This window comes from Ischnura elegans, chromosome 9 (assembly GCF_921293095.1).
Source record: "Ischnura elegans chromosome 9, ioIscEleg1.1, whole genome shotgun sequence".
Classification (NCBI taxonomy): domain Eukaryota; kingdom Metazoa; phylum Arthropoda; class Insecta; order Odonata; family Coenagrionidae; genus Ischnura; species Ischnura elegans.
In genome coordinates this window covers 46,167,916-46,195,337 of record NC_060254.1, presented here as the reverse complement: position 1 = coordinate 46,195,337, position 27,422 = coordinate 46,167,916, and the positions used below count along the sequence as shown (strand labels likewise).

At 37.8% G+C, this 27,422-nt stretch overlaps 1 protein-coding gene across 1 annotated transcript in view; it reads left to right on the top strand.

Annotated features, from left to right (window-relative positions):
* Nucleotides 1-15,397: 15,397 nt before the first annotated feature.
* LOC124164925 (arrestin homolog) overlaps nucleotides 15,398-27,422 on the top strand; it is a 420,717-nt gene continuing 408,692 nt past the window's right edge. Inside the window, exon 1 of the mRNA XM_046542156.1 lies at nucleotides 15,398-18,559. Coding sequence (XP_046398112.1) covers nucleotides 18,501-18,559 — 59 coding nt within the window. The 5' untranslated portion in view covers nucleotides 15,398-18,500. The remainder of the gene's footprint in view (nucleotides 18,560-27,422) is intronic.

The window sequence follows — 27,422 nt, the reverse complement described above, 5'->3', positions numbered from 1 at the left end:
CTATGAACAAGAGTTATTTTTTAAATGAGAAAATTCCAAATATGGCCTTTATATAGTCTATTGTTTAAAGCATGTGGTGGGAGTAATAAAATAATTTGCTTCTGTATTATTGTATCATGAACAAAATCACAAAAAAATACTACATTTTTGCAAGAAACGGCCCAATAATGCTGCCCCATGCAAAGAATTTGAGGGCCGAAAAAATACCATTTTAATACCCTCAGTCAACGCCCTAAGAGAAATAACTCTGCTACAGCATAGCAAGAATGACAATGATACTCCCTTAATGAATAATGTCTTAGAGTTTATGGAGAAATTACATAACGTCCCACTTACTTACAAAAACGATATTAAAACTGTTCTCAAATCCTAAATAGACATATGCAAATAGAACTACAACGAAACAAGAGAATGAATAATATTGTAATGTAAATTTTACTCTGAAGTGGATAGGTGTGCCAGTATAAACAACTTACATCCAGTAATACGACCGTTTTAAATCAGGGAAACCTCATGTACGGCTCTGAAAATTCCTTGAAACAAAAAAAAATAACTGAATTATAACAGAAAATATACCTTTGAAATACACGGGAAAGATTCAGGTATACTGCTAAGGGCGTCTTTGAAAGGCATCATCCTTTTGAATGTTACATGCCTATCCTCGACAAAATGATTACAACAAGAATGCAAACGAAATCAAAAATTATTACGGTATGTCGACGTACAGGGATCTTTTATAGAAAGCAGACCTTAATGTACTATACACATAACGTCTGAACCTCTCTTGGACTATGTAAGAACATTTTTATCATGTAAATAGAAAAAAAGTAAGTCATTTAACCTTATACACGAGTGAAAAATAACAAGCGTTAACGTAAAATGGCTAGGTATTCTCCAAAATAGCACAATAGCATGAACTGAAAAATGAAGAACTATATCCATCTTAGGTTAAATGTGAATTCACGAGTGCGCTAAGGTATAAGAAGGACGAACAAAACATATTCAATCCTCATAAAAATTCAAAATTCATTCAAAACAAACTATCTTAACTCATCATTTTAGACAATATCGTGATAATTGCGTGATTTTGTACTCAGAACATTCAGAATTTAAATCCAAAGCTTATTACATAATCTTTAATTATAATATTCATCTCCTGGGTTGATAATAGAAAAATTATTTCGAGTAGATTAAAAATAATGAGAGGTTGCACGGACATAAAAAAGTCAAGCATACGTCCCGACAAAACTTGGAGGAAATGTCGAAATAATATGCCACTGAATATAAATTAAATAACCTACGCATTAGAGAAAAAATAAAACAAATCGTTGCTCGCCTTCGCAGCATTAATTATTTCAATGAAACTTAAAATTAATAACTTTCTTTATCGATCTTGAAAGGGATATTACGAAATAATTCACTTAATTACTTAATTATTAATAATTCACTAAGTCACTTAATTTGGGAAAATCTGTACCCACCTAAAATACCAATCTAATATTCCATTGGATTTTTTGGAAGTATCTCATTGCCCAGGAAAATTGGGAATATCACAGAAAACAAGGACATTGAGACGATCAAATTACCACGATAGCTTATACATGCGCCAAAGTGAAGTCAATCGCTTCAAGTGGATAAAAAAAAGCACTGAGGATTTACCATCTTACTCAGGGGTCTCATTCTACTCGGCTCAGAAAAAAATGGCATTCCTTACTGCAGCATGAGTTGAGCTCACGTGGAAAATACCTACTAAGCGCAGGAAATTGGGAAGATAATACCAGCAATTCTTCCACTGAATTCATCCCCTTAATTTTTAAATTTGCAATGAGAAAAAATTTCGGCTTCTTAACATAGATAATGAAGCTTTAGCCAGAATTGGTACTTTAACGATCGATACCCTGCAGAGAAATCTAAGAAGATTTCACAAAGCATGCAGAGACACGAGAAAATACTTATTTTGAGTGCTAAAGTTGTGTAGTGAATTCTTAAGACTCAAAATCATAAGCTAAAATAAAGGTTTATAATTTGCAACCTAACTGTAATTATAATAAACAGGTAAACACAGTACCGGCAATAAGTCCTAAACACAAACCATAAAAAGAGTGAACTGTATCACCATAAATAAGTGAAATTAGCTAAATCTGGAATGAGAATCTCAAAGTAATCATATTCTAGCTTCAAGAAGACAATCTCTGAACACCCAATCCGATGGGCAGTGGATTGCACTTGAATTTTAATGCTTTTAGCGCAACACGGTAGTGGTAATGCTCTCTGAATGTATAACTCCCCGCTTTGTATCTAGACTTCAACCCCGATTCCCAGGCTATCTAAGGCAGTTTTTGGACTTTAAAGGTAATATTTTGTCTATCCACCATTTAAAAGGTTTCTCACACGATGCCACAATATAAAAATACGAGAAAACCCATTCCATTAACTGGATAAAATTTAAAAACCTTCTCTGACCCGTAATTTGAACCGGTCGTAACAGCGGTCTTCGCAATGACAAGCCAAAATTAATCTCAGCACAACACGATTCCTTCGATGGCTCCATCAACTCATTGTCAGACTACGCGATACATTGATGCATCGCTCATTCTGACGTTGAATCTGTTACAAAAAAATACAAAGTTCCAATGTAAGCCAGCACAGGTTTTAAAGAGGACCCGAGTATTCTTATTGAGTGGGCCTTATCTTCAAGTCCTTTTCAACCACAAATCTCAAACCGAGAAGTAGGTTCTGCATAGTGAAGCTCTTGGGGCACACAAAGGTACTTCTAAAAATGAGAAAAATTTCAGAAATCACTACGCGAGGAGTAAAGCGAAGATGAAGTGAATATCTGGGACATTCAGAAAAAAAATGAAATAAAAATGGGGTCAACCCACCTCAAGGATATTGAAGTGGACGGCTAATTCCGATACCCAAGAATTGCATGACCTACTGACGTCACGGAACGGTATATATTGAGAGGAATGATCGCAGGGGAGAAGATTTTTCAATCCATCACGGGCAGCAACCGATGTTTCCACGCTATGCTGAGTGCCAGCGAAATATCTCGTAGGTGGACATATGACATGCTTAAGAGGTTTGACCTATAGCTCGGACGTTCAAAGAAAAAAAAATTATAAAATAAATGTGAATAGTGTCACAACGGAGTCGTATCCGTGACACGGTAATCCAATTTTTAGAATGTAAAAATGAAGAACATGGAAAACAATGGACGTTCCGGGAAATGGTTTTAGAGCCGTAACTAATGCCCTCGGGGGAAACAAGACTACCCTACATCGTGCTCTAGAAACTCAATTGCCAAGTGTTCATCTCATTATTACCATCACCTCCGTAATTCTAGTAGAAAAGCGTACCCGTTGCTTAAGAACCTCGAGAGGGTTGTTCCTTTTCACACGAATTCTAAAAAGGCATTCAAAAATCCATAAATGGAAGAAAGAATGGGAAAAACATATTTTGCATTCAAAAGGTTTTTTAGCGCGTCACAGCGCAGAGAAAAGGCATTGGTTGCAGAAATGCAAGCAAACAGAAGTTTTCTTGTATTTCGGGTAATCAATGGCATTTTAAATTGAAAATGCTTTTATTCAGTCAAACCTGAGGTGGCACATCTTATAATAAAAGTCATACCATCCATTAGCTCAAATAAACCAAATATTTCGACCTAGATTCATATTTTCATCATAAAAAACAATATGAAAACCCAGCTTGAATGTAAAGAAATGGAAAAATACGCTGCTTTCATTATGAACTTCAAGAAAGTAGAACAATATAATATCATTGAAGATATCTGCATATATAAACAGGATTACGGGATATATTGAATTCAATAAAGCCTAATGGTAATCTTTACCCCTCAATCAGGAACAAATATACCACTAATTTAGCTAAAAAATTGATACACATCCAAAATCAAACTGATTAATGCAACAACACACTTATAGTAATAAGGCGGGGACACCGCGAACAGTCATGAAAAACTTTAGCAATAAATGTGCGAAAAATCCACAGAGAGATTCGCACAATTCGCACATCGCACAATTGTGCATTGCGGGTGACTCCCGTAAAAGTTATCACCGTGGCTAGTCCCGGTATACTTAAAATTCGTTTTAGCAATAAAGTTTTCACATATCGTCCGCAAAATAATGTTGACACTTAATCTACTTTTTATTCAAAGAAACTCACTTAGGAACTTATAGTTATTCTGTATTACCATGAACAATTTCAATTCATCAGCGAAAATAAAATTCAACAAAACTATCGCCTATTTTTCATTCATTTCAATTTACCACATTATCTCACTTAATTTTATCCTTCGCAGCGTTTAAAAAATACCAAGGAACTTAATCTAAAATTTTCTAAGAAATATGCTCAGAAAACATGAATTGTGGAAAAATTGGCTTCAATTCTCAAAATTTCTTTTTACGTGGTTGTCAGTCAAAATTGGGTTGATGACTGATCTAGAGCCGAAACCTATTTGGTGATGAGTCATCCTGTTTCTGCGCTTCGAGCTCGGTAATATTTAAAAATGTGTATCTTTGCATCCAACATGCGCTTGGTGCTTCGTCTATGAGAGGCGCACCTTATCGAAGTATAAATGGGGTTTATGGTAATCTTCCCTTTTCAGGACTGAAAAAACGTGATATGATGAAGAATATTATTTATTTATTTTACAAACTGAAGATACTTACCTACTTAATATCTTAAATATCAAAACACTAAGCAAATTTATTTTTCCATTACGTTACCTTGTAACGTATTTTATTTCAATGAACCTCTATTCTAAAGCCACCGGAAAGGTGACATTTTGCGCATTCGAGTGAAAAAATTTGATATTCACAACCATCTTCTTAAAAGACATCTATCAGGCATGCCAAACACATTGGTTTTTATTAATGATTACTAGTTCCACTATCTATTTTGGAAGAAATGTAGTAAGTATTGTCAACTGTGCGCTGGAAATTCTACCTTTTCCCTCTGCGTTGGATACCATGAGTCCAAGGATATAGGTCGAATGAATGCCACTTTTTTCGAAGTGAATGCCGTTTGGACTTTAAGAAAGTATTAATAATCACTTGAAAAAAAAATCAGACTCAATTTTACAGCCAACAAAAAGGAATTTCTTTATTTCGCCTCGAAAGAAACTGGAACAAATTCTAGAAATGCGAGGAATTGCATAACTACAATTCACAAGTATGCATAATTATATGTGAAAGTCCTAAATTTGCTGATTGATTTGATTACATTTTGTAAATCATAAACGAGACAAATAAAAATGATTAATGCAAAACGGAAACAACAATTGCCATTAATTGATGAAGCAAGCTATCCGATACGCTAAAAATGTGACAACAAGGGTTAATGCTTCAAATTTGTAGACGAAAGGAAACTCCACTCACTTACTGAATTCCCAATTTATACAGGATTAACAGAAAAGGAAGATATTAATTTTGGAAGCAAGAAAAGCCCACAAAACTACCACACGTGACGCGCACGATATTAAATCCCGGAAAAAAAACACCAAGTTTTTATACCAGGCTGCAGGAATTCCCCTAAGGGTATTTTGTGACGTTCATTTAGCTAGGAGGAAATACTTATCAAGCCATAGGACAATGTATAGGGTTTGAAACACCCAAAATACTAGAGCCAGAAGTCTACGCCGGAAGCATTTTTACCGAGCAGCAAATAGGCTCATAAATAGGCTGGTAAATAGCAACGAAGCTTGAGGTTTTACGAATAAATAATAGACGAAAACAAAAAAAAAACACTCCAGACGGAACTCGACTATGGGAAATATAGACGCAGACCAAGCAAAGATTTTGCGCCGAGATATTCGCGACGGCGATGTCATAAAATGACACCATTGACGGCGTAAAGAAAAAAACCACCCTCACCAGGCAAAAACCAAAACTTCCGGTCTTTACGAGGGCATTGAAAATGACGAATGCACGTAAATCATGTGGATAAGAACTTCAGTCTGCGCGTGGAGCGCGTTACCGTGGGAAACATATCCTTGTGAGGGAATGCAAAAACAAATATTGACAGCGAAATTGAAAAAAATATATAAACACCAAATAAGAGTGTCTCCTTCACTAATGTTTCGAAGGTTTATATTTTCCCAAAGGAGGAAGGAAATGGCCCAATATTCCTCTTTTTTTCATCGCCGGAGTGACAAACAGTAAATCACTTTACGCGCAGGCGATGCCGAAGACTTAGGAAGAAATATTTTCGCATAAAAAGATGGGCAATAAGTAGGTGCTCCGTGTAACTTCCAGTCTTGCGTGGGTGGATGGTTTATGCTGCCCTGATCCCGTCACCTCCCCATTTCCCGTTTTTCAGTCTCCCATCTGAGTCCTGGGATATTTTTCAGTATTCCCTGGAGTTTCAACAATCACCAGTATTCATTAATACAATTTCATTTTCCCCACAATTACTAAAAATAGTTTTTACTAATTTCAACATTAATTAATTAATTTTAATAATTTCTTAATGCAGGCAGTGTGATTTCAGGGAGTTCAGGACCGTAAAATAGTTGTTATTACAATTTTATTGTGCTCACTAGAGGCCAAAACATTTCAGGGCGTTTGAAAGAAACCGTTAGATATCCTAGTTTTAAATCAATAACAAAAATAAAAGGCACTTTTGACAACATTTGCCTTCCCCAAAAAAAAGTCTCATGTACTGAGGTAATGTGTCGGTAATTATAGACACGCCCATCTAAAAACTTATGCATTTAATTAAATCAATAAATTTAAACAAAATCTACTAGTAAAATTTAATTTTATCGATGAAAAAACGGCAATAATTTGGTCGAACTAAGTGATTAACGTATAAGTGAAGTTCTAAGAAGAATAGAAGAGCATTTAAGCCCTCTGAACATCCTCAAGGCAACCTAATGTGCTCGCTCTCACGACGTCAATGTGGATTCAAAACAATTTGAGGATTGATGACCAAAGATGATGAGTTTTATGAATTTAACTATAGCAAAACGAAGGTTTTATACCTTGAATATCCGAATGATGCATTAGAAAAAGCTTTGGCGTGAACTTCGTTTCTTTTTTTTCGTTTTAAGTCACCAACCCAGTATATTTTCCGAGAATTAGGGGAACTTTTTGGGAAGCTCAAAGATTTTTGCCGTGTTTTCCAAGAGCTTGGCAACCCTGCTTCTGACTTGCGACTGAGAAATCCTATGTCGGCAAGAAGATCTTTTCACCCTGCCTCTAAACCTTGTGTCTCGTAAATGCGAACATTTGGCGGAGTGAGCGTGAAATGCATTCTGAAAAACGTGTCACCTCCGAATATGGCTTTTTCCGAAACGCAGCGCACACCTGACATCTTGACACCTTGGCATAATACCTTTAGCAAGAGCGGAGGCTGATCCAGACATAAAACGTTGGGGGATGGAAACTTCTTACGGGCGCAGGCAATATGCTATACATAAAAATACGATAAAAGAAGAGTTTTGAGACCCTTAGGTATCAAATTCAGGGAACTCAGGTATAAAATTCAGGAATAAAATTAATTTTGAGTGATTTTCCTCATCGAAAGCCTTCACATCAGATTCAATACGGTGGGTCTTGCATAAATATTACCCGGTTTTGAAGCATAAAAAATTATTAGTCTCCGAAAAAAGCTACTCTTAGTACAAAACACCACAGAGAAAAATGCAAACAACATATTACTGGACCAAGACATTATTCCACTAGAAAAATTTGACATTTATCCTGCTAACTGGCATTTACACCAAAAAGCCATCATATTATCCGAAGGAAATTTGAGGGGATTTCAACCAAATGAGATGTGTGCATCCCTGAACAATATAGCAGCATACGAGACGTTCGCTCTAAAACTACCAGAGATATAATAATATATTATTAGCTCCATGACTTGTTAATAAAAATTTAGATTAGCCAAATTCCATTAAAATTAGTACATTCATTTGAATCATAAAGAGTAAACAAAATTCAATGAAATACATAATTAGGTGTCATGGGATCATAAATTCGCCAATAATGGAAATACGAAGCAATCTATCTACGAAGCAATTACGCATTTTAATTTTACATTTCCATTAAGTTTTATACGATTTGGTACTATATAAACATTAAGCTCTGGCATACATAGCTTTTTAATATAGAGTGACAGGCTGTTAGGCTCTCAAATGGTCAATTCTCCGACGAGTAACATAAACATGTACATCTTATTCGTCATCATGGCACCTATATTTTGTCTGACACAAAGAATTGCATTAAAAATATGAATACAAGGCAAAAATGAGAAGCTTAAGCTTCTTGAATAGAGACCTAATACAGGATATATATTTATCTTTACAACACGGTTAGATCCACAGCTCTCGCTGAAAGTCGTGAAGGCACATTTTTGCAATTTGAGTAGTGTTAAAAAAAGGCTCCAAACATGAGGTATATGACCTCATGCTACAACACCATGTCTGAAGATTTAGTATATATATTCAATATACACGGATCTAGCAACCATTTGTTTGCGAGGAGCATAAACCTAACTATAATAAACGCTACTTCGTTGATCATCAACGACACGAGTTTTGTTACTGACTGAAAAAAATGTGACTCCGATTCATTCAGTATCAAATGGCAGCCTTATGCAATAAATGAGATCGAAATTCATAAATAAATTGAGGGGGCAGGAAGCCGAGGGATAAAAGGGATTTTTTTCTAAAACGGAGTCAGGTACAGAAATCAGGTAAGGAAAACATTCGATTTTCCACTTGATGTCAACACAGAACAGAGACTCACTCGCATCCCTTGGACACCAAGTTTTCGTATATTTCTTCTATTATCCTTTTACCTAGTAACATTGCTTTAGTAACCTAGTACCTAGTAACATTACCTAGCACAGTTTAGAAAAAAATCACTTGCACCCCTTGGCTTCTCACCCTCTCAAGGAACTTGACAACTAAAATTCAGGAATATATCGTTATTCCCCTTAGGCTAGCGAGTGATTTTTGTGGCGACTAATAATGCTCTCCATATCATTTACGACCGTTAAACTCTTTCTCTCATAAGGCCGCAATTGTCGGCAGTGCTGAAAAATGCGACAACGAATTAATATGATCATATGTACTCGTAATTAAAATCTCCAGTTAATAAAATTTTTAAGCACTGTAAGACATGGATTGTGTTTCATAGGCATCATTTATCACCAGTAGAGCCTTTACACCATCGTCCAATGCGTACATACTTTCTCCGCCGAGAAGCCAACTGTAAATCATCCAAGATTTAAATTAAATCCTTCTTAACCAACGGCTGATACCAACCAAAAATTAACGAACTCCGATTATGAAAATTTACTTGACTTTTTTCAAGAAAAATGAGCTTATACGTATTTGGTTGTGAATATTGTATTTGAAATAACTGCTCCAGTACGCTTCTGTGTCTGAGTTTCAAATAAATTTAGTATATCCGAGTAAATGTCAGGAGAAAAAATTAAAAGTCACGCAGCAGCGAGCTGAGTGAGGCGGAAGGCAGCTTTAATTAGCAATATAAAAATCAAAAAATAATGCAACACATACAAGGGTTGATATTAATCTGGATATTAAATTGAATTCCGACATCAAGCAAATATAAGATATACATAATTAAGCACAAGAACCAATAAAAGTACTTCCATGGCATTCGAGATGCACCAAATGAAAATTAATAGACATACGATTCATTCAAAATACCCTTTTTCTAGGAAGAAATGGAGATGTATAACGATATTTAATCTATACAGCCAAAAAATAATTCACAAGTTTCAATTACAGGATGTGGTTAATTAGGACAAGTGCATATTGGAGAGGTTATATTTTACCTATTTTATATACGATAATTAATTTTCAATGGGACCTCATTCGTTTGACTGTTATTTTCCACGAGTAGAAAATACAAAATGACAGCTTTAGACAAAACAAGTATTATAATTGATGCGGACCACATGAAAATCTTTTAGAAGAAAGTTTTTTTTATTGGGATCAATCGATCCGAATGTATGGCAAACATGTAAAACGACAGTTAAATTCCCGTTATATTATCAGGTAAAGAATTCAAAGCAGTTGAAAGCATACAAAAATATCGATACCAAATGTAAACCCAATTACCAGATATCTCCACGGCTTAATAAGTGCATTGTTATAGTTCGCATTCACTTTATATAATATCAGATATAAGTGAAAGATAAATTTAAATTTGATGAAAGATGACAGCAGGATTAAACATGATCATGTAAACCTGATGATGTGCAATTTAAGCTAAGTTTACTCCACAGAAAATAGTCTAAGTACAAGAGGACGGGATATATTTGGAGGTATAGAACACATTTGGTACGCAACACAATAAAATAAATACTTCAAGCCTACTTCCATGACGAAGTATTGAGGATTCCCACCACGTAGAACATAACTGCGGTTGATATCTTAAAACCAACTTTTAGACGTCTTTTTTATTTTCACCGCAGTTTTTATATCCAAAACAAGTTTCATTAAGGACACGCGGCCATATTTCCACTGAACGACTCTGCTTCCGTCATTAAACAACGCTCAAGCCAAAAAAAAAACAATATCTCTCCTGATGTCCTTGGGTATTCTATGATTTACCAATAGTAATAAATAAATAAATTTTATTTATAATAACCTGATACATAAGGTTAGATTTTAACACATCTGTTTCAGCAAAAAGAGCTATTATTTAAGGACACACTTGCCTTTTTAAATTTTCATACAGCGATGCAGAAATATCTGCAATGGAAAAACGGAACCCGTCATTTTTACAGATATGCACCAATATTAAGCTTACAACGCCTACATTTTTGGTTTTTATATCGTTATTTTTTCAAGATTTTAAACAATCTTTGATAATGCATAATATAAATTTAAAAAAATTTTTGAGCAGGTAAAAATGCGATTTTTATACCTCTAATTAACAAATTGTATGAGGTAAGCACAGTGCGCAAAATTTATTCCATTATTACTTCCTAATAAAATGACGTAATGGTTTCCTGTGGAAGATGAAGATGGACAGCGAGAGATAGGACATGAAAGTACTGAAGAAAATCGCACGAGGAAGAGAGAAGATCTGCAGTATATCACACTTAGGACTGCTATTTATGAATGAGCTCCCTGTTGTTCGCTCACCTGCCGCCTTTTCTGGTCATTCTGCCAGCTCTAACAATTTTTGCTGAATCCTATGACGCAACACTGTATCTCTCTCCGTTGTTGAGATAAGAACTCACGAAATAGTAAAATTGAATGATTTAGCTAAAATAAGAAGTGCTCCGATGAATATAAAAATTGGTTTCTCGATGCATCAGGTGGCCTACATTCGAAAAATGACATCAATGAAAAATCGACATTTTGCCCCTAAAAGTCCCACAACACTGTAATAGATAGAAAATGTAATAGATAAAAATTTTCCTAGTTTTATGCGATTTTGGAGCGGGTCGATTCTCTGACTTTTTGTCGTATCTCGTCTCGTTCTCTCCCAACATTTGTATGAATTTGTGAGAGAGTCAGTCAGAGAGAGAGAGAGAGATGTATGAAGTGAGTTTTATATAATATACATGAATTTTTGAATTCTCACATGCCCATGCGGCTTCAGAGTATATTTTCAAACAGCAATAAAATTTATGCAGTACATGAGATATAAATTTTTATCTATCTTTCCAAAAGTACTTCTCTCTCGAATCTGCTTCCAGTCGAACTAAGGGCCACGTCACCAAGCCGCAAAAGCAATCTTCTCCCGCGTATGATCCGGCTGCGTCATTGAAAAATTCAGCCATTCGGAATCGAATTGTGCGGCACTCTTCGACGGAAATGTCCTGTTTTTTTCTGACCGCGTGAAAATACAAGGTTCAAGGGCAAACAAACCACTTCCGAGTTTACTCCGGAATTCCATTAGAGAATTATTCCTTCGCGTAAGGAGAAAACCACGCTGAGAAATCTCCTAATAATGCATAGATGGGAAGTGGAAACTTTTTCCTCGATAAAACAGTGGAGAAATCTAATGACGCGTGCGAGAAGTATATTGGTTCTAAAGAAAAACACGGAGCGGTCCCGGAGCGAGTACATGCAAACATGGTGTTCGACATGGCTGGACATTAGGCAACAGCTGAGGCCAAAATTGGTACCACATCAGCAACGAAAATCGCCAATTTAATTGCGGAATATGGTAAGAGATAAGTCTTAAAAATACATCGCATACTATTTGAACAGCACTGAGATCACTTCATTTCCGCATTCTGCCACAGTCACAATGGAAACTAACCATGGACAAAAATGTCTGCTACGATTAGCTTGGAACTTGTCATTTACAATTTATTCAAGGAAATAACCCCGGACAAGCCGGCAGCGTACTTTCACGAAGTAAATCAGGACAGCATACAAAGACAAAATAAAAATTATCAAAAATGAAATTCCACTGAAGAAAATTAATACGCCGGTCAAGGCTAATTACGGTGGTGGCCAGAAGGCGGCAGATCCCGTTGGCCTCCCTCCTGCCCACTATAGGGCTAACAATTAAACCTGATTTCCAAGATGAAATAACTACCTTGTATTCTCCCGATTCAAATCACAGGGAAGGAAAAAATAACTATATCCGAAGGCCTGAAAAACTCATGCCAATTAAAATTGGCAATCGAAAGACCGGTTTTTGAGATTAACAATTAAAATAACTAGGTTTTAGTCCAAAAAATAGTGAAGGCTAGAACCAAGAAATTTTATTAGTGAATACAATAAATTTCCTCAAATTTATGATCGAACTATTTACTTTTCTTGTTCGTTCGTTTTACATTTTATTTTAGCTTCAAAATTTAATTGACATTACAATTTCCTGTCTTAGAACGCATACACTTAAGACAATTAGATGCTCGACTCAAGTGTTGATGATCGAGGCATGGAATAAATGAAGATCCATTGGATATAAAGTTTTGAAGTCGATTTTCGGAAGATTAAAAGTTTAAAAAAATTGAAATCAGTCCTTTAAAACGGGCTCGAAACAATATAGGGTATATAAAAATTATGTCGGAGTCATCGAAGATATAGAGGAATGGAGTAGATACACATGTCAGTTCCAGCCAAAGGAAGAGTCAAGCTGAGAGTAATGTGAGACTGGAGTTTATTCCTACACCAATTTATGGGCTTAAACCGGGAAGAAATTTCGAGGGATGAAGTCACGAGCACCGTGCCTGTCTCCTGATAAGGACTCTGAAACCTAATCCTCGGAAAATGCTGTGGATTGCCAACACCTGGGTGAATTCATACCCGAAACATCTTACTTGTGGACAAAAGGATCACGGATGAATGGGACAGAGAAACGATTTATTTCTAATGAGGACGGTTGAGAAACAGTCAACGAAATTGTTTGCCTCCAGCCCCTCTTGGTACTCTACTCTTTCAGACTCCTTTCAAGGGTAAAAGAATCGACGGGAGTAGAAAGATTTTCGCTAAAAAGTTTCCCTTCTTCTATCGCTAGATTGTTCAACCCACTTCGACTTATCTTTCCCTCACGATTCTCCACTCCCATATAACGGCGTAGAAAGGCTTAAAACGCTTCATGCTTGCTTATTCAGGGTGATAAAGTGACTGAGAGCTTAGTCTCTGAGCTTTTATAGGCAGCCACAAATCTCATCATTGCACTTCATTTCCAAAAATTAGCTATCACTAAATACGATAACATTAAAACGAAATAAGGTACATATTTTAGTTTTTTTACATTGGCCCTAGGGGTTAGCCATCTTTTAATATAATGACACCAAACACAAGAATGAAAAAAATATTTTTTTTAAAAATACCTTACTCCAATTGTCATTAAGATGGTAGGAACTGCCCGCCTTGTGACGGTGCAGGATTCCTCGTCCCCTCCCTTCCTTCCCCGTCCTTCCCCTGGAGGCGTCGTCGGGCTCTCATCGCGGCGGCGCCTCCTTTCCTTGTTCCTTCCCGTCCTTCCCCCTCTGGTGGCAGAGGAAAAAAGCTGATCGCTTATAGTCCCTGCCCCAGGAGTGTATCCCGCGAGCCCGTCCTAAGGGTTTCGTTCCCACTGTCATTAAGAAACTTTTTGAAAATGTTGATGTACTTCTTAAGCCAAATATTAAGCTTGTAAAAAGAGAAGGAAAAAAATATTACCTCGAAACCTTTTTCGTCGAATATACTACTCACACTGTCATAGAGATGAAAATGTAGCGATTTGAACATCATTAGTTTCCCTAAAAAATTTGGCAAGGTTTGTTAGCTAATTCACCCAGATAAGTAAACCTAAATGAAGTAAAATTTTAGATAGTCTGGCATTCAATTCCAAAGTATGCGTAATATCACCAGAAAAGTGACATACCCGGAAAAATAAACCGTAATTGACCAAAAAAAATACGAAGAACATTCCGAAAATTATGAAAGTATAATTTCTTGTACAATGCCTATAATTTTCAAATATTTCTCAAATGGACTTCTTTAGTCACGAAAAAAGTCAATAAATAAATTATAATAAATCATGTCCATATGAGACCACACAATTTTAAGAAGGTGAGACTCGTCATTAAATTTTTCATTAGAAGGGCCATGTTGTACGTGTTTGGCGACTAAATCGTCCTCTATATCCCAGGATGTCATAATGTACGAACGAAATGACGAGTTTGGTTTTACTTGTGTAGTATCAGCCATTAGTTAGCCATTAGCCTCAAAATTTTGTTTAAATGATCGTTTATTGGCATAGGCGGAGATTGGCATACTCTCTTAAAGGTACCCTGCGACGTACGGCTAATGGACAAAGGAAGACTCAACGTCACCATTATTCCGAAAGAGGACGGTGAAGGAAATGAAGAGACAGATAGATGGAGAAACGCACTGTCTCTCTCCATAACGTCCTAGAAAAATAGTTTTATTTGAACACAGCAAACCAGGTAATTTATAGTATGACAGAGTAGGCCAGTGCAATGTAGAAGCATACTGTACATCGTTATATACTTCTCCCAATTCTTCAAAATGTTGTATAGTATTCGACCCAGGATGAGTAAAATGAACCCTTAGGTAACCACAGTTTCAAACTCGTCCAACACGTATACCCTATTAAAGGGACCTTGTCACGTATGGCTAATGGACAAAGGAAGACTTCACCGACACCATTTTGCCGCAAGAGGACTGTGAAGGAAATGAAGAGACAGATAGATGGAGAAACGTGCAGAGACGGTCTCTCCATAAAGTCCTCGAAAAATAGTTTTCCGCCCCGAAGCGGGAGTTTCGGCGCGCCGTTCTGGTAACGCGCCCCTAAGACCCAGCATCGCGCAGCGCCACTCTCCTGCACCCCTCCCCTCCCTCTCCTCCAACCCCCTACCACCACCCCTCAACCCCCTCCTCCCTCGCAGCGAGTGTTTCAGTTCAGTCCACCAAGGAACACCAAAGGGAGAACAGTCGCGGGCACGTTTGAAGAGAAGCATTCCCGCGCGCGATAAGGGACGCCGCGTTCGACGGCGCTACCCCCCGATCCTCGATTCGCCAAGAAGGAACTGTAAACAGTCTCAAGGGACGGTGGAGGAGTTTAGAAGAAAAAACACATACGTTCCCGTAGTGGCGCTGGAGTAAACAAAACAAAGGGAGCAACAGTCTTCAGGCGGCTGAGCGGTCGGGCCTTTACTCCGGCGAGATTACGACGCTTCGGGCATCAACACGACGCGGAAAGGAGGATCGCTGACGGCGGGACGCAATAAGACCAAAGACGAGACGGACAAGTGGTGAAGGGAAGAAATCGTGTTACCGTGGTGAGTTCTTAGGGAACAGGGTTTGGGAGTGGAAGTAACTGCAGAACGCATAGTAGTCGGTTGTGAAGACAGTGCAGGTGCAGAGAAAAGAGAAACTACGAACACCCATGAATTAAATGTGAGAAAGGACTGGAAAAAATGATACAGAACCAAAACAGTTCGACATCGACAAATCTCGGAGATGCTACTGTGCTGTGCTAATAGCCTTAAAAAATACCACGCTTCTTACAGAATAATATCATCACTTTTGGAAATAAAAGGAGAGGAATTTGTTTCAACGTTTCAACCACGCACACAGCAAGGAGGGCGGGGTTTAAATGAAAAATATTAATTAAGAAGGACCGGGATGGGAAAAGTGTAACCCGAGGGCTACAAGGTTTACAAGGAGAAGATACAACTATCACACTTAGCAGCGCTGCAAACGAATTAAGTTCGTAAACAATTGTTTTGGGTACTTTCATATAGAATGATTTATGCAGGCTCGAACAAGGAGAAAAAAGTGCCAACCAAAGGGTAAAAGGGAGGAAAATAAATCACTTCGGTTGCAGGAATACGTTGAAACTGCATTAGCTAAATCAAGTGCACAAAAGAGACTACACTTATTAATGAAATTAATTAGAACAGAACCGAGAGGGGATAATTAAATTATGATGGGGTTTTTATGAAAGGAATACGATTGGAAAAACAAGCATAGTTATTAAACTTATTTCCTCACTTATGCCTACGATCACATAAGATTGACGACCACTGATGGCGAATATTCTGCAGACTTCGTGACGTATTCCGCGGTTGACGGATCGGCTTAGCTGAGGAAAGGCGATGCACGGAGGTTTAGACGGGATCAGGAAGATATTAGCCTAGAGATATTCAGAAGGTGTCGAGTGGGAGTTGGAAAAGTGTTAGAGAAGAAGGGTGAGACTAGTGATGCAAGTGAAGATATTTCCGGTCACGACGCATCGAGAACTTAGTTCGTGCAGTGCGTTGAAATTACAGCATCAAAGCAACTCGATAGTGTTACTCTTAGACAGCTTACGGGCACATCCCCAAGCTACTGCAAACGGGAAAATTGAGCTCAAGAGCTCGGTTGAGTAATACGATATCAAAATTGCGGAAGCAGCTTGTGTTGAAAAGAAAAGAGGGTTCAAAAAGTATTTTTTCATCCTTAACCTCGGTTAGCACTAATTTCAGCGGGGGAAGTAGGAGTGTAAAATGATGACATTCCTTTTGCATCACTTCTGAACTTTTAAATGAGAATAAATTTGGTGGAAAGAATTCATCAGTTTTATATTCGAAACATTATAAATAATCCAAAAATTCCTAATCAAATTATTATCCTGGGTATAAATTTACCTATACCCGAGTGTATAAGAGTAAAAAAAAACAAAGGATAGGAACGGTTTTGAGCGGAAAAAGAATAGTTCCTCCCGATTTAAGCATCGCAGATAGATATCTTGGAATATCAACACTGAAGCAAAGACTTGGAAAGCAAAGTAGCTCCTAGGTTGATGCCGGTCCAAATTAAGCTATTCCATCCAGCAGACATGTCCATTTAGCTGTTTGATCGAGAGAATCATCAGGTAGAAGAAAGAACTGGCAAAGGATATTAAGAGATAAGGGAAGCCAATCTCGAGGTGCATATAGCCGCGGCAACTGGGTGCATAAAGAGCGGGTATTACGACGGCCGGCGGGGATTGAGACGGTAGACGACCGCCAAAGAGGCTAGGCCCACGCGGGACTCTGAAAACTTCCCCGCAAACTTGTTGCTTTACGACATCGGTTCAAGGGCGACCGTTTGGGCTGCACTAAAGAAACAAGGCAAAACCCACTCGCAGTCGCACACGATAGGCTAAACACCCGGTAACTTCCCCACGGCATCATACAGTCGTTAGGATCATATTTACTAGACTACGCTAGATACATTTAAGTACGACCAATTAAACCGGACAAACATCCAACTTCAGGCTAATTTCAGATTGAGCAATGATGCGTCTACGTAATCATCTCAGGGACTGTTCGACACCAAAGTTACAAATAGTGTTTGGAAAATGGTAGCAGAATTAGCGAAAACCCATCAGAAAAAAATAGTGAAAAAGAAAATGATTTCCTTAAACATTAATCACGCAACCAATTCAACGGCAAGAGTCGATGAGGAAAATATCTTTACGGAGATATAAACATAACCAATAAGCTTACACTGTTTTAAAGAGAGACCGTTCATTTCATAACGACAGGCAGAACGTTTTTTATCTACTTCTTCCGCTGGTTCGGAGACGAAATTTTTATGGGATAGAATCCGTCTTCTACGAATTTAGAGAAACTAATAACAATATTTTAAAAATATCTATTCTAGACAAATACTTCCAATAACATTTTACACAACTACCCTACAAAAAAGTCGGTGCTTATGTCCTTGAATGCCAACGTCGCCTACATCCCATTCACCCACTTCTAAAATTCACTATCTGAAGCCTAAAAGAGCAAAGCGAGGGACCAGTAAGCATTACATCAAAACGGAAAAGTGAGAGAAAATATCCCTTTCTATTTTGATTGAAAGCTGACTCTCACCTTAACAACGGGCAAGACGCTGGGGTAACTTCGGGGAGAGGGATCATTAGTGATATAAAAGGAAAGGTATCGAGTGTTATTTTTCGATTCTTCGCCTCTTCCGGATCAACGACTGACTTTTCCTCGGAGTTGCTCCATCGCTGGATACAAGAGTGAAGGCTTTAAGATACGTCAGGATGGACAACGGCAGTGGAAGCAGTACTAGCGTCCAGCGGAAGGAGGACACGCCCACAAGGTATGCAGAAAACTCACTAATAAAGAAAAATCCAGAAATACCTATTTCGGCTGGACAGATTCGTTATATTTTGTAATATTTTACTATTTTACCACCTTATAGCCCCTAGAATTCATTAAATGAGTAGCCTAATTCCTTTTAAAGATCGTAAAATGCGGAGAGAATAAGAATGTTGATGAATTGCTGTCGGGTTTTCGACCGGGTCAAGTTCTAATTGTTGATGACGATTCGGTGGTCGAATTGCCGATCATTTCACGGCTGGATGATCTATGCCATTATGTCGACCATCTGCCCTGTGAACAATGGACGACTCGACCATCGAATCGTTAGAAAAAATAGTGATTCGGTTGCAAACCGACAACAATTTATCAACACCATACGACGCGAAAAATTCGGAGAAAAAGAATATTTACAATTTTAGGAGGCCGATATTTGCGACAGCCGCCGCGAATACGATACGGTATTTAATAATTATATTAGGCTCATGCGAGGTTTAGTGACAGCATTTCGAGAAAAAAGTACAGAATCTACAATCTACACCTCAAAAATTCTCCACGATAGCATTGCGATAGGTATACCTGAAAAGTATTTATTATTTAAGGCTTTTATGTGGAGTGTTTGCCCATCCGTTATAATGACCCGTCATTACCCGTGGTACACACGGATCCATATACTTGGGCGAAGTCTCTTCCTTATTTTACCGTTGCTGTTAAACATGGAAATAACGTGATATTCATATGATATCCTCTGCGCACTAATGAAAACTGTCTGTTCTTCAGTGCTCAACACAAAGTGAGCCTAGCGTGTAGCCTCCAGTTTCGATACAGATTCGCGTAAAAAAAACTGCAAAACTATCTCTTAGCCTGTAGAAATTTATAACGGATCGCATAAACCTTCCTTGTTCTACCTTTCCTTCATTTTAGATTTCTTCATCGTGCAGTTTTAAGTTCTGCCCTGAATATCAAAATCTACCGTAAATTCGAAATGCCGCGACATACCATCAGGCTAATGAGAGGTGACAACTTCCTTTCACTACTTCATCACAGGACCGTCTCATTACACACTAGATGGATAGAAGTCTCTTCAGAGCAATTTCAGACTTTGGCCCAGGATGCTTGTAGACACTCGTTGATGACTGGGTTACCAATAGTTGAAAAATCTAACACTTATAGATAACCATAGCTACATCCATCCAGCCTTTTCCACTATTCTGGCCTTGTTTGTAAGAAACCCTCTCTCGCTCCAAATTCTTGTGTTACTATTGTTACTAATGGACGGATGAAATCTTAGAATGCTTAAAAGTAAACATACGCATCTTTGTGTACTTCATCATCGTAGCATTAGGTCTCAGCCTTAGAGCACACTTATAAAAGAAGGATAATCGGCTGCTGCCAATGGAACCAAGATTGAGAAGATAAAAATACGAGATCATGCGATGGGTCCGATTGGCTGAATACGGTGCAACCATTTTTTACATTTTTAAATTTCCAGAGGAAATTTAATTGATGTCGAACGTAGCACTAACATTGAACGAGAAGAATCGGGATAATAGTAAGATGTATTGATAAGTATTTCATTCCTACAATTTCCTTTTCCCGACGCAGTATTAAAGTATTTCAATATTGCCATCTGCTTTCTGTTTCTCCGCAGCCATTTTAAGAGCTTCCGTAAATATTTACTCACTGGTCCCAAAATCAATGCGAATGACCTCAATTGCACAATAGCCATTTCTTCGACTCACAAGCATAAAATACGCTATCCTTGTTAACTGCAACCTCCTGCTGGAAGAGCGGAGATTGTAAAAATAACATTCTTAACATTCCTCAATATATAATGTTTATTTATATTTTACTTCTTGAGTCTTTATGGTATTTATTCACATGCAAACTTATAAAAGAAAGATATGTATACCACTCCTTGGAGAGGACGCTAGCTGACATAAACATGTGACGTGGCTGGATCGGAACAAACTTGAAAATACTTTGTTATTCATGGTGCCAAATTCGGACCAATATTCGATCTTTGCAACAAATCTGATACTTCATATGATAAGCGGATAATATATAATATGTAGGATAATTACTTTTATTTAAACTGATGCTGATGATTACCTTCGGAATCCCAGATCGTGTTACTCACAAAATTGTTTTGTTGTTTCACTATAAAAATTTGAAAAAAGGTATGAGATCTTATTAATGCACCGTAAATGTTCCCGAGATTGCGCTCAACATTTTCGCAAATTATATGCTCCCCATAGACCCACGGATACCATGCCCGCGTTGTTTACTCGAGTACGTGAAAAATACGCTCCGGTAGCGACCGACGACCGCTGGTTTGAGCAAATTTTTTGCTCGTATTCTCTCCGCTATCTTCATCGACGTCTCCAGCAAACAAGTGGGCACGATGGGATTCCAGCGACCGCGTCTCCTCCTGCATCTCACGACTACTCCAAACACTCCCCGTGGTGCATGATGAGTGGATATGCTCCGTTTGCTTTGTTTGAGGACTTACAAAATTGGCAACGTTCCCATAGGTTTGCTCCACATAATAACACCGTCAGCGCTCCATTGTATTATGCTTTCTATGAATGGAATTTCATCATAAAAGCTACCTCTTCGGGAGAAAAATTTGAATCCAGGATCAAAAATCCTCAGCACCGGAACTAAACCTTCCAATTACTAGGGTTTATTTTATATTATAGCCTCGTTTAAGTCTCTCTGAAATCCCCCATTGCCCACAGTACCTAGAAAGACATGCATATTCTTCAATAATGTCTCAAATCTCCACAATAGTTGAAAATAAATCGTCATCATCCACGGCATGAGGAAAAATGAAAAATTATTCCGATAATTGTCACATAGAGCCATTGAAATGCATTTTGATACGTCATTTCAATAGCGCATTAGGAAGTTTCGATAGTATATTGCTAAGTCTTTGAAAACAAATTCGTTATTTCCGATACCTCTTTTTTCATTGTATTAAGATGTAAAAAAAAATGTAGGAGTAATAAATTATTATTATTATACCAAAAGGATGTATATTCTACGAGGACACATATATTAGCTGCTTATAAAAGAGGGATCAATAATGGAAACTCCGTTTCCATTTTCCAAAGTTTATTTCACCTTTTTTTTACCTGTAAAGAGTCTGGAGTGCTTATTTTTTGTTAGTTGTCAATCTCAACAAAACCATTTTCCCCAGAGATACCTTTATCCCGATTTTGACAAACATTTTCTTACGTGAATGCAATTCGTGAAAGAGGAAGGAATTATTACTTACGAAGGTATTTACCACGCGCAGGAAACTGTTAAGGGTCTATTGGTTACAGAAAACAGACTGACATTAAAATTTACTGTAATGTGAGGCTCTATCTGGGTAAATCGCACGGAACCGAGCGATTAGAGGAGGTGATGGCCTCACTCGACCCAACTCTTTCAAACTCAATTAAAACTGAAGCTATCGACGTGAAATTTTCAGAGCATATAGTACGTAAACTTCCCTACATTTCGCGGTATCTCAAGTCGACAATTTTACCTCTCTATATTTTCTCATTCATAAAGTTATAATATTTTATGCATAATAAGATACAACCGTTCCAACGGGTGAGATGCGTATTTTAACAATGTGTCTCATTCATTCAGTGAGTCGACTCGAAGGTTGATTTGGTCGGGACAAACGAAAGATCAAATCATCTTGAGGAAGCGTATTTTCTTTTGTAGGTCGAGGTCACAAACCACCTAGAGAGTGGATCCTTACTTTTCTTTCAAACCTATCTCCCTCCCATTCGTTATGCAACGCGCTGATCGAGTACTCACGAGGTCTCCCCGCTGAATCAAACAGCGGAGCCGTGACGACACTATTGATATTGGAGCTGGCTTAAAGACTTACGGCCGAGTGCACCGGCGGACTGAAGGTCGATTTCTCGGGATAATCTCTTCCTTATGCACACGAAGCTTTCAAATGATCACGAACAAAGAGAGATAATAAATGAAAATCATGAGTTTTAGCCCGCTTTGACGCGCGTAAGACCTGATCCCGAACATTAAATATTTTAGTTCAATATCAGGCGCACTCTGAACCACGAACTTGAATCTTTCAATGCCTGAGGGCCGCATTTTCAACTCGGCATGAAAATGCGGGCTGCTTGAACGAATTAGCATGTAGTAGGTAATAGATCGAATTTTACAATTGGCAAGGCTTCCTGGTCACAAATGCCTGCATCTTTCTCAAATGATTCGTTAACATTATAGTCGATTGGCTTAAAATATGTATCCTCAACACCTAACCATATTATTCTGGGTATAAAATTATTATAAGCCATTAATTTTAGCGGATCGCATGCGGCCCGTGCGTTAATGAACCTTACTTGATGGGACGCATCACCCCCGCCCCAGCGGTCTTTTATAGCTTCGCATAACTAGTTTAAACCTCACTTTATCGTCTTTAACTTTCCTGAGTATAAGAACTTTTCCAACATTTCACTGGGTATATCACATTTGAAAAACTTTCCACGCGTAATTTTCCAATTTGAGCCACAGAGAAGTGTAGGCAGAGGTTTACACTATATCCCCAGTGGATTTCAAATTGAGAGTTACACGTTACAAAGAAATACAATATTACACCGACCAAGCAAGATTAATGCTTCCACTACACACAAATTGTTGCTGATGAATGGGTAGGGGTAAGATAATAGAGGTTATGGTTAGAAGGAGTAAGTCTTGCCGTGAATCGAAGAGGAACAAACAAGCTGGCGAAGGTAAACATGACGGGGTAATTCGCAATTCGGCAAAAACCTACCATAGCCGGATGAACAATATGCTACTGATATGCCTTAAATTATTTTACCGTTTTTATTCACCAAAATGTAAACAGAGGAAAGAAATGAAATGAACACTCATGACTTATCGATAAACGATGGAATAATTAGTAATAAAACATCTGTATCGTGATAGATCGGGACTAGAGAGTTCTATCTTCCATCTGACTCCTCGTTTAATCAAATATTACCAGAAGAATACAAAATCAAGTTATTCTTAAAATCAAAAGAAGTCAAACTAGTAAAAATGTGTCCTAGAGATACACTAAAAATGAAAAAAAAATCCAAAAGTAAACAAAGATACATTTATCAAGTGTAAAAATATATGAGCAAGCGTGGGAAAAACCTAAGGATGTTGACTTTCGTCCCCATTTGAAAAAAAAACCCTCCGCAGGAAAACGCCCACACATGATGGGGGCGTGAAAAACCATCGAAAACCAATTGAGAAAGAGCTTGGAACGAGAAATGAAAACATGGAGTATACAAAAACAAAACAATTTCACCCAGTGCGTGGAAAGAGAAAATGAGGGGAAGTAGCAGGAAATAAAGATTGAACCTTTCCAAGTATAGGTACACCTTTGGCGCTCACCAGATATTCCTGAGGTAATGATTCAATGCTGCAATGAATTACGATGGCCTTGTAGAATAGGAGCCGAGGGATGGAGAAATTAGGACCTGTCATTTTCCAGAATTAACTTAGCTGCGCTAAACTTGAAGCGGAGAGAAAGTGTCCGGAGCGTGTGGTGCAACTGAATTTACGATCCAGTCACCATCAATGAATTCCAAGTCTGTCACGCACAATCTGGCGCCTCAGACGGGGATACCAGGTATTTGGGTACACGGAAGCATCCAAAAATATCTTTGAGGTTACGTGACGTTTCCAAAATTTGACGGCAGACGCGTACGGTCGAACTGTACCTACGGGGTATGTGTGCCTTTAACTCTTATATTGTGCTCAATATCGTAGGATAGCAATCCTAGAGCTAGTTTGACGCAACATTCCACTCAACTCTGCCACTAGCTAATATTTTCAAATTTATCACTTTTTATACATTTTATTTATTTCCTTTGCATATATAGTCGATTAATGGATGGATGTTTTCGCCCATTTATTTCATCGGAGTCTTTCCTTTGCAGTTCATTATGACAACTTATCATTCGGAAATATTCCGTATCAAACCATCATGTTACGCAGAGGCAGCTAAGATTCATTACTTATTTCAATTCGCAAGCTTTTCTTTGAACTTCTATGGAATTGCAAGCGTGATGTGTAATTTATACAGCCCCAAATTGGTACGTTTTTTATTTCAAGAAACGGATATTTACCAAATCATTTTAATCGATCTTCTTTTTTTACCAGTATCAGGGGCTATTTCAAAAGCCCAGCTGTTCAAAGGGTTGCATAATGGTTTAAAAACTGTAACGTCATTGTTAGTTCGATTGGTGACATACCGGTATAACGGTAAAAAAAAATGCCAGGGGTACTTGAAGAAAGTTGTGCACTGGGTTATTCCGGATTAACTTCTCCTCCTTTTCACTGCATGAAACAAGTGATTTAGAACGCAGTCACACGCTCGGATAAAAAGTTATACACACCGAAAACGAAGATAGCCCAAAAAATGTTTTTAGATTAGCCGGAATTCGAACCCAGATATCCCGGTCAGGAGTGCTAGCCAATTACACCAACAAGTCATATTCTCAGGTAAAACTTAAGGATGGGCTTTAGCGAATAAGGTGCTGACGTCAGAAGTCCACACTCCGGCACATGGGACGGAGGTCGACATGACCAGCAACCTGAAGATACAGTTTCGAATCCCGAACTAGCCAAATATTTTTTCATTAAAACCTCCCTCATTATTTACACCGGGATGTGTAGGCTCCGTGTGGGTACAGCGTACAACTAATGACCGATATTACCGGGGTTGAAATCCCTGGTGAAGGCTTTGGACACCCTGTTCAAAAATCTCTATATGAAGTGGCCCACGAAAAAGAAACTGATCCCTTAACCCTGAATGTGGGTATAAAGTTGGTGACAAATCAATAAAAAAACGGCCAAGATCTAGTCGTTTTAAACGCAGAGTTTTTCATGCATGATTTATTCAACTTTCAGAGTAAAACGCCCTTCTAGGTATTTCTATTCCCTTCTTTGAACGGCACCGCAAATGAAAAATAACATTTAAATCTATCCAAAATATATTTATTTCCTAGTTTAAAACAAAATTATCATCAAATACTCACGGAAACTTCAACAAAAGTGTCCGATACGACAACTTTAATCAAGTGAGTTCATCACGTTTTAGACATAAAATAATTTTATTTCAGCTTCTTAAATTTATTAATTAAGACCCATGTTTCTCCAGCAATGGGTCAACAAAGAGATATAATCCCAATGATGCCATCATACACTGAAACTAAAGTCTTTTTTAATTTTCATCGTGGAAGAAATAAAAAGCTGCTTTAATCAAGAATAGAGAAAAGTATTCAAATAAAGTCAAGGTATATTTATAGTATTTCGTAGTGTAAAACTAATTTATAATAAAATATTCTCGAAACTTATTTAAAAATGTATTCATTAAACCCAATGTTTCTCCAGCAACGGGCCAGCAAGGAGAAATAACCCCGATGATACCATCCCTGCTGAAAACAAAGTCGTTATTAATAATTTCCATCGTGAAAAGAAACACTTTTAATCAAGAAGAGACCCTTCGTTTTCCTTCCCGAAACGCTGCTGTGTAGTCAATCGACCCTTTCTCTCGGAAGCATCTGCACAATAGGCTTCGAGACCGTTGTAGATGTAATCGAAACTGTTTTAATAAAGAATATACGTCTCGCTTACCTTCGGATTTTAAGTTAAGAGGTTATTTTAAGATAACAGCTATTTGTTTTCAAAATTTTCGTTGCTAATTTTCAAGGATGATAGTTGTGTTTCTGCAGTACGACTAAGTTCTAAATTGTAAGGACGATAGTTGCATTTCTTTGAGTACGACTTTCATGTTTATGCCAGTAATTGCGTTCATAGTGGTTGAAACAGTTTTAATCAGGAATGTACCTCTCGTTTTTCTCCCCTAATCGTTGCTTTGTAGCCAATCTACCCTTTCTGTTAAAAGCATTTCTTACACACAACGTTTCGAGAACGTTGTAGATGTAGTCGAGAGACTATCACTGTGAGAGGCTCACACTTCCGCCCCGGCGTTTGAACAGGAAGGGAGAAACGGAATGTTTGGTGAGAGTAAGAGGGAGAGATAGGACGCCGAGGAAGAGAAAGGGGAGAGTGGGACGCTCACTTAGCGATTTTAAGTGTCTATCTCGCCCAAACTATCGAATTTTCCTTCTCCACCGTCCTACCACTCCATCCTAGTGGACATAATTTTCAGCGCAGCGTTCCCGGAGCTTTTTTTCCACCCTTTTCCGAGAAAAATTCAATTATCATAACTAAATTTAAGGGCGGAAAAAGTTACGCCCCGTACATTAAAAAAAAGAAAGGGCTAAAACATGACGCAGTAAATAAATGCACCATTATTGTAACCGCCGCGATAAAATTAACATCAATACACGATAGATAAAAAATTAACCCATCCTATTAGATATAACAGCAGATTCCATTTTTTTTTCTAGCCACTGTACATTGTACAGGTCACCGTAAATCTTTCTGCAATATTAGCGTCACTGAAAGCAAAAAATCCATGGTAAAATTCCAAATTTTAGCTATTATTTTTTTCCTAGCATTGCACGTTGATCAGATTCATGGCGCAATCACTGACACAAACATGGAGGTCGTACTCAGAGAAACGCAACTATCATCCTAACAAATTAGAACTTACTTTTTATATCATATTACGTAGAGTTTGACAAATATAAATTTTAGAAATTTTTAATGTCTTCAATGGAATTCTTGCTTGACCTTACACCCAAACAACAACCATCAAAATAGGTTAAATATATTCAGGTGTACACTACTCATAGCTATATGGAAGTCCTTATATTCCAAAGGTTTATATTCCAAATTCTGTAAAGCTCACATTTTCTTCGTAATTCTGTAAGATAAGT